The sequence below is a fragment of the Micropterus salmoides genome, unplaced genomic scaffold, assembly GCF_014851395.1.
Source record: "Micropterus salmoides isolate LMB-PRFRI ecotype aquatic unplaced genomic scaffold, ASM1485139v1 Ms_hic_scaffold_1742, whole genome shotgun sequence".
Classification (NCBI taxonomy): Eukaryota; Metazoa; Chordata; class Actinopteri; order Centrarchiformes; family Centrarchidae; genus Micropterus; species Micropterus salmoides.
The window spans coordinates 25,870-34,887 of NW_024040865.1; the positions used below are offsets into that span (position 1 = coordinate 25,870).

General features: G+C 38.1%; 1 protein-coding gene across 1 annotated transcript; it reads left to right on the forward strand.

Annotated features, from left to right (window-relative positions):
- The first annotated feature begins 4,379 nt into the window (after positions 1-4,379).
- LOC119908289 (phospholipase A2 inhibitor subunit gamma B-like) lies at positions 4,380-8,435 on the forward strand. The gene is made up of 5 exons (XM_038725998.1): positions 4,380-4,481; positions 4,675-4,776; positions 4,881-5,048; positions 5,217-5,333; positions 7,698-8,435. The coding sequence occupies exons 1-5, from the start codon at positions 4,430-4,432 to the stop codon at positions 7,928-7,930; spliced, it is 672 nt and encodes a 223-aa protein (XP_038581926.1). The 5' UTR covers positions 4,380-4,429; the 3' UTR covers positions 7,931-8,435.
- Positions 8,436-9,018: the final 583 nt, after the last annotated feature.

The following is a 9,018-nucleotide window of genomic DNA, read 5'->3' on the forward strand; positions in this document are numbered from 1 at the left end:
AACGACCATCGTTGGTATCTTCACCTGAGGCCAATAGGTTACGTTTGTTGAGTTTCCTGGGAAGTGATGAAAGGACAGCATTGTAAGTGGGGGATAAGTGGTGGCGCAGACCCCCTCCTCTGTTCAATGACGGCTTCTCAACCCTGGTGTAGATGCTTCCTTGACACCTCTTTCAAACCATCCATCTTCTCTGTCTAAAATGTGCACCTGGTGGTCCTCAAACGAGTGTCCTCTGTCCTTCAGATGTAAGTAGACTGCAGAGTCTTGACCTGAGGAGTCGGCCCTTCTGTGTTGAGCCATGCGTTTGTGTAGTGGTTGTTTAGTCTCCCCAATATACAGGTCTGTGCATTCCTCACTGCATTGGACCGCATACACTAGATTGCTTTTCTTGTGTTTGGGTGTGCGGTCTTTGGGGTGGACCAGCATCTGTCTTAGTGTGTTCTTGGGTTTAAAAAACACAGGGATGTTATGTTTGTTGGCCTCACCATCCAACCTCACCATCCAAGAAAGGAAGGCTGTGACATCTCTGAGCAAGGATAAAAACATCACTATCCTACCTGCTGACAAAGGAAGATGCACGGTAGTACTTAACACAGCTGACTACCAGAACAAAGTCAACACACTACTAATGGACACAAACACGTATGAGACACTGAGACGAGACCCAATAGCTGAGTTTCCCTGCCAGTCAGTCAGAACTGAAGAAGTCCTTTGGATGAGGGACGAAACGTCTTCCAGTATCTTCAACCAAGTCCAGTTGCCCTTGATTTTAACCTTCGTTGGATAACTATGACCTGGAAGACTGAGAATCTTCATAGACAAAAAACAGACATCTGTTTTGTTTTTCTGTTTTAACTGAAAACAAAGGAGCTGCGTTTGACCGGTGTTGTATCCCTATAACCTGTTCTCACTCCCCGACTCTTCACATATGGACCCATGGTCAAGGCCTATCGGCGTTTGTAACGCACTGGGGATCCCTATAGCGCCAGGTCAACGCAGTGGGGGACCTGTAGTATCAGTTTGTATCTGTTTTTTTTATTTGGTTTTGAAACGAAATAAAGAACGAACAATACACGGATTCAAGCTTCACTTTTAATTTAGTTTTTTCTGAAAACATAACTACGTTATGGTACTGAATGATAACGCAAGTTATCATTTTCCGGATCTTTGCTTCGGGAAAATTTCTCTAACTGGACCTCTTTGAATTTTTCTTTGAATCTTTGAATAATTGAATACCCCTGATCTACAGTGTTGGGCAAGTTCCTACTCCTCAGCGGCCACTAGCTGTGAGGTTTTAAGACTGCAACCAGGTGTGTGCTCGTACACATGCTTGAACCATAGGCTTGAACTCATGAGAGAGCATAATCCAAAACACAACTGCTTTCATACAGAGATCCCGCAATAAACGCAGAAACACTGGCATGCAGGCTGTGGCTTTTCTCCAGACATGTTCAGGCTCTGTTACTTCAATGTTCCCAGCTCAGAGGCAGAACAACACCGGCTCCGTACCTTTAATACAGCTCAGGTGCACATTGGCAAAATACTCCCAGGACAACAGCAGCGTGACAGCGGCTATAGACAGAAACACTTCATGCTGGAAACTCAGGTAAACACCCACTGTAACGTTACAGTGATATTTTTTCAGCTTGAGGTTGAACCAGTCCACGCTTGTTACATGATAATGTTACATTTACTGTATTTAGCCGACAAGATACATCTGTGTTAGCTCACCTGTCTGCTTTTCAGTAACGTTGCTATCTTTGTATCTTTCACCGAACGCTCAGCAATTTCAACACAGCTAAATGTAGTGGATGATAACAAAACGGTTAGTGAGCTAGATGAATATTGTAAATGAGATTGTTGCCACACTTTATAACATTTAGACAAGTAACATTGCTATAGTGGATGTGGATTCCATCACAAATAGACTGGCTGCGTATTCTCAGCGGAACGGAGAGCTGCTTCTAGTATGAGCACAAGTATTGACTACAATGGCCGCAATTAGCTCCGGCAGCCCAACTCCAAAAGTCATTCTGTGATTCTGGCTGTGCCACACTGGGGCTGTGCCGTGGTTTTGTTCCATCCTCTGCCCGCCGTCGATGTCCACCGTTCACTCTCAGAAATGTTTCAGCAGCGGAGCGTGTAGCATGCCCAACTTTATTGACTTGTTAATTTGTCATTTTTGTGCATCTATTACTACTATTTTGTCTGTTTTAACCATATTTATTGTTGTTTTATGATAGGGTCGGCACAGGGTGTTTTATTTTGAAAATTTATTGGATTCTCCATGCTGTTTTGTCTCTGACTTTGTGTCCGGTTCAACCTGCTGTGTGCTGCTTCTGGTGGGCTTCGGGTAACACGCCTCCTGTGTGAGTTGTACCATCTGCCATCAGACTCTAGATCACCACAGCACCCAAAGTCTTCACTAACAGACTCTTTTTTTTTGCACTTTAACTGTACCAGCATGATGCACTTGCAGCAGATTTTTAAAATTTTGTACTTCTTAAAACCACTGCATCTTGAACCAGTCTTCCCATTCTCCTCTGACATCTGACATCAAGGCATTTTTGTCCACACAGCTGCCGCTCACTGGATATTCTTCTCTCTTTTGGACCATTTCGGACCACTGTGAACCCTAGAGAAAATCCAGTAGATCAGCAGGTTCTGAAAACCCGCTTGTCTGGCACCAACAGCCATGCCACGTTCAGAGTCACTTAAATCCCATTCCTTCCCCATTTTGATGCTCAGTTTGAACTTCAGCAGGTTGCCTTGACCATGTCTACATACCTAAATGCATTGAGTTGCTGCCATGTGATTGCTGATTGGCTGATTGGCTATTTGAGTTAGCAAGCAACATTAGTAAAAAGTACATACTTAATATTATTATAGTATCAAAAATATTGTTATATAAATTGCTGTGGCATGAATGCAGTTGTTCACATTGTAAGATGAAAACAGACAGTTTAATGGATATTTCCTAATTTCATTGTCCTACTTGCGCTAATGCAAATGTATGTTGAACAGTGTGAATTTATTTTCCAGAGCCGATGCTGCCTAAACGATGTTAGCACTACGCTGTGTTATTGTCACATTGAATGAAGACGTGCAATGCAATTTAGCGCACCAAAGCATCGGCTTGTTCCATTTTACAACTTGTACAATGAAAATTGAACAAGAAAGTGTAAACGGGAAACAGAGACAGCTCGCCTTCAAAATAATATGCCATTGTTGTGTCATGTCATTATTAATAACTTAATAAATAAACAAATAGTGTAGCCTAAATATTGAACATAATTCATAATTGTTGTATTTCTGCCACTTAACCATACATTATTTTTATTAATATGTCAGTCGGTACTGGAATTATTATAGAGTGCTGTGATTCATACCTAGGCTACATAGCCTAATGATGTATTATTTGTAGTATATTTGTTGAGTCTGACAAAGGGTTGATTTATCTCCAGCTTTGACTTCATTGCTGTGGGTCTACTGCGGTCAAGTGAGCCAAAATGAATTAAGCCGCACCTAAAAAGGGCACGAGTCGAAAAAGTCTTTCTCAAACAGTAAAGCAAATAGAGTGAACAGTGAAAACAGTATTTTATATGTTATTATGTTGTTTAAGACCATTGTTCCGGAAGTCTGCCGCTTGGTCATAACACTATGTATAGCCTTTAATGTTCACCCAAAGTAACAGATTAGCCAAGTAGCCTTAATCAAATTAATAAATTGATTGAGAGGCAGAAATACGACAAGTATGAATTATGTTCAACATTTAGGCTACACTATTTGTTAAAATAAGTTTAGCTATCCTTAAAATGACAGTTCAAAAACTCGAAGGCGACTGGTCTCTATTTGTGGTTTACACTTTCTTGTTCAATTTTCATTGTGTTAGTTGGATAATGGAACAAGCCGACGCTTTGGTGCACTTAATTGCATTGCACGTCTTCATTCAATGCGACAATAACACAGCATAGTGTTAACATCCTTTAGGCAGCATCGGCTCTGGAAAAATTAACTCACATTGGTCAATTAACATTTGCTTTAGCGCAAGTAGGACAATAAAATTAGGAAATACCCCCTAAACTGGCTGTTTTCATTATACAGTGTGAACAACTGATGAATTATACTTCATGCACGGACCTTCAAGGAAGTACTTTCTTTTAAAGTCATCCTGTATTTCTGGTAATACATTAACAAACTGCATTCAAGACACACCTAGATTTTCTAAAAACTTTGGCATCCTGTCATCTTCTGACATGCTCTGTTTAAATTGTTTAAGCTGGTTAAGCTTATAGTGTTTCTCTTTTAACCCTAAATGGGAACACCCAATCCCTGAGGTATGTATGTTTTCCACATCTGTGCAGTATATATAAAGGTGCAGTATCATCATCACCACAGAAAACTGATCCACAGTACTTACCTGATCATCATGATGAAGCCGATCCTTTCTCTGACTCTCATCTGGGCGCTCTCCAGCACAGGTAACTCCACTTATTATCACATTAGAGTTTCTGCAGGGAGCAAAATTTAAAGGTTTGAAGACATTAATTTTGCCTGAAAGCTTTTTTTTTTTGTTGAAAAGATTAAAAATCTTAATATTAACAGATTATTATTTTTAAATTAACCAGAACCAAAACTTCATCACTGAGTTGTCAATTTTTCTCCCCATTGCAGCTGGAGCCCTTCAGTGTCAAAGCTGCCAAAATGATCAGTGTACAAACCCACCATCATTACCATGTTCTTCAGAGACCATGTGTGTGACAGCTACCTTTCAAGGTAATGTTTTCTTCATGTGATCTCTTACTTTTCAGTGAAATACATTTAATGCCAGTTATGTGTTCTGACTTCCAACAATAACAAACTGTGCTTTGATTTTGTAGTTTTTTCATCTGGAGTTGCAGTCCCACAAATCATCAAGGCGTGTGCACCATCCTCCGTGTGTCCAGCTACAGGCTCTCAGGCATTTTCATTTAACGCGGGTGTTTTGCAGGCAGTTGCATCTCTTCAGTGCTGCAACACAGATAACTGCAACACAGAAACTCTACCTAGTAAGTCCAAATTGATAAGTAGCTCATTTAATTTAAGAAAAGAGACAAAATAAAAAACAGAACAAAGAACACTGGCCTCCTGCTATCTACTGACACTTTCTACTTTCACTTTGTGATACAAATGTTTTCTCTTCCTCAAATAAATTCTGTCGTTCTTTTCTGTTTCAGAGCCTGTTCCTCAGCCAAACAGCCTAAAGTGTTTCACTTGTGACCCCCTCATTTCTCAATGCAACTCATCTCAATTACAATGTAAGGGAGCGGAGGACCGCTGCTTTAAATTGAATGGTGAGTCTTTCTGATAAATAATTCACCATATTTTGTCTCCACATGGGTTGTGAGGTCATTTTGAGGTGTGGAAAATCAACCAGTGGTGGAAAGTAATGGTGAGATATTGATACTTTTACTTACATTTATATTATATTTTATGTTATACATCTAATTCATTCAGGGACTTGCACAGACATTTTGGTGGGCAGGGGCTCAAGTGCAAAAAGATAGCATTTTTTTAAACAAGACAAATTAACTCATTTTTTGACTCACATTTTTACTCTTCTACATAATAATCAGTTCACACAGAGACCACGGTCTTCTTTAGTATTCACTAGGTTTATCACAGGAGCAGGCGACCGCAAAGCAAACTATGCCACAATGTGCATGTTTTCTATGCTACTAGTTTCAAGTATATATTTATGACATAGTTTCATTAATAATTTTCACAAGGCAATAAATCGTTTCAATTCTATTGGTGTTATTGGAATACATAACACTTAACATAAATCTTTACACTAAACTGTGGCATTGGGCTGCAGGCATAATTAAAATAAATATTATTTAAATACTTTTACATTTTGTTTCACAAGCAAGGTGCCAAATGAGCAAAGATAACCTTCAGCTTCACACAGCCAAGCAACAGAATACTGAATTGCCTGAATACATTAATGTATTGATCAAATACTTAATTATTGTTGCTATTATATTACATTTACCATGCACATGTGTGCGCACACACACACACACACACACACACACAATTACTGATGGTGACCTGGACTTAGTTTCACATTTGAGGGAGGGCTGTCCGTTATATAAGGATCTATCAGCATACAACAAACTAATAGAATGGAGAGTTATTAGATGAAGAGCCGACCATCAAAACTATGAAGTTACTCTTTAAGGCACTTTTTCATGGAGTGGTCAATTTTGAGACTTTGGTCTATTTTGCTTCCAGGTCTTCTTTTACTCTAATGGAAATAAAACTTCAAGAATACACCTTTAGATGGTGTTGGTTTTAAACCTAATACCCTTGGTCTATTTGCATCTGTAGATTTATTCTATATTAACCAAAACAAGCTAATCTGCATATTTCCACAGCACATTTCAGAGGAAAATAGCCAACTCTTGATGTAAGTCATTAACTGAGGAAGTTCTGTGGTGATTTTCTTTATCCCATTCACCTGCAGTGACTTGTCAAATGTGTGCAAATTGGCGTATTTTAATTAGTTAACGAGTAATTTGCATATCAATGTGGCGATTGTGATGACGTTATTAGACACAAATGTAACTGTGTTCACCTGTAGTGTCTCCATCAGTACATTAGGTTTTAAGGCCATGAGATATTGCCTTAGCTAAACTTCAGCTAACTTATTAACTAGCTCAGCTCATGAGTCATGCGTTAGCGAGACATAGGCCTATTGTCTTTTGTTTAATTAGTGGTAAAGAGGAGAGAGAGAGAGAGAGAGAGAGAGAGAGAGAGAGGGCATCGGAACTCCAAAGTCTCATCTTCTGACCTGATAGCCTATTTAGATTTTTTTCCCCAATAAATATATTTGTTTGACAGGGAATCTGTTGCAAACAGGAATAAACATACTGTATATTCTTTTATAAAAAAATCACACTATCAAAATAGTCCTCTTGAAGAGGAAAAAGGGCAGGTGCTGAAGCCCCTTTGATGTCTATGTGTGCACGTGCCTGAATTAATTACCTTTCAAAGGTAATTATTGTAGTTTCACTGCACTATATTTGTATGACAGCTATGGTGGCTAGTTAATTTACGGATTAAGATTTTATGTTTTAGATCCAACAATCCCACAGAATTACCTACTACTAATATAAGGATGCTTTCACACCTAGACCTTTTTACTTTGTTCAGGAACAGATACTTTGTTACGGATCAATTTGAATACATCACATGTGTTCACACCGCAGTATTGTAAAGCATCACTGACCGTCTGTGAACAGTTCGTGATCGTTGCCTCTGGCTGGTTGAATATTCCATGATCCGTGCACTACTGCAGTTGGTGGCTCTCCGCAGCGCCACGCAACTTTCATTGAGAATGGCATCTCAACCTCATATCAATAATTCAAGCTTTTATACGTTTAATTAGGAACTTCAGTATTTGGATAAAGAACATCTTGAAAAATAAAATGCGTCAGATTTAGTAATGGTCAGAAATCAGTTTAATCAACATTTAGGTGAATATAAGAATCGGATCAGATTTGATACTCAATATTAAAGGACTTGGATGGGATCCAGGACCAAAAACATGTAATGGTGTGAACTTGTGTGAAGGATCTGAATACTTCCTGAAGTTACTTAACAAAAACTAATGTATCTATAGTAAAACATTGTTTTTGTTTTTTTATCTTTAGTGACGAATGGAGGCAATACTTCTCCAGTCTCCGGCTGTGCATCTGCAAACCTGTGTGCACTTGGTGATAGCCTGAGTAGCCTACCTGTCTTGCAAGGTTTAGGTAGCTTCAGTACACCATCCTGTTGTGGGACCAGTTTGTGTAATGCTGTTACAACAACTGCCAGTGACGCCAGCTGTATGAGTCTGCTGCTGGGAGTCCTCATCTTTACCCTCCGTTTTTTTGAAGCCTGATTTTGGGATATCAGGGATGGAGTCTGGATGAAGTTGAGGTGGGACACAAAGGCAGCAAAGAAATAGACACATATACAAACACATACTTGTACACACAACAGAGGGGATACTTTTTTCATGGCTTTAATTTACTGGGTACATAATCAAATAAGTTAATAGATTTTTTTAATCAAACCTGATTGAATGCAGTAACAGTATATTGTACAATTATATTACTTAATTTTAGAAAAATACGAATCTTTGATATTAATGTAAGACTCAATATGAGAAGGAAAGTATTATAGTCATATTAGTCATTATTGTTCACATCCTTTATTATTGTTTGATCCTTTTTGTATCGTATTATCAATTTTATGTTTATGATTCTTGATCTGCAGCATTACCTCTGTCTTTATCTGTCTTATATATATTTTTTACTATGTTTATTGTTAAGCACCAATACACCAAAGCAAATTCTTTGTATGAGAATCAACTTACCAATAAAGCTGATTTTATTTAAAACAAAGAATGTTTTTATGAATTTATTTCATACTTTAAGTGGATTCTGTGTGATCTGGAGACTCTTCTGCTCTGATATTGTCACAGTACAGGTGCAGAATTCAAATCTAATTGCCAGTCAGCAGTGTTGGGCAGTAACGCTTTACTCAGTAACACGTAAGTTCAACTGTAATAGCCAATTATTGTTTTATCCAGTCACTAGTGTACTAATGCAGTGACGTTTTGACTAGGGTAAGGGATTACTACACTATATTGCCAAAAGTATTAGGTATTAGGACACCCCTCTGAATCATTCAATTGAATCATTCAGTGGTTCCAATTCAATTCAAATAAGCTTTATTGGCATGAACAGTATTGCCAAAGCTACATAAATTTTATGAAATAAGTAAAAACAGTAAAATTTGTTGTATGTGTTAATAAAAAAAATATATATATATTATATATATATATATATATACACACTGTATATATATAATATAAAAATTCCGTACAAAGAAATATTAAAATAATATACATACATAAAACAGTAACCGAGTGTATGTGTGTGTGTGTGTGTGTGTGTTAAAACATAAAAATATATTAAAAATGAA

Excerpts from the sequence above, each read along its gene's own strand:
- LOC119908289 (XM_038725998.1), top strand. The coding sequence starts at position 4,430 with ATGATGAAGCCGATCCTTTCTCTGACTCTCATCTGGGCGCTCTCCAGC. Across the intron at positions 4,482-4,674 it reads CTGGGCGCTCTCCAGCACAG|CTGGAGCCCTTCAGTGTCAA; the intron begins GTAACTCCACTT and ends TCCCCATTGCAG. Across the intron at positions 5,049-5,216 it reads CAACACAGAAACTCTACCTA|AGCCTGTTCCTCAGCCAAAC; the intron begins GTAAGTCCAAAT and ends TTTCTGTTTCAG.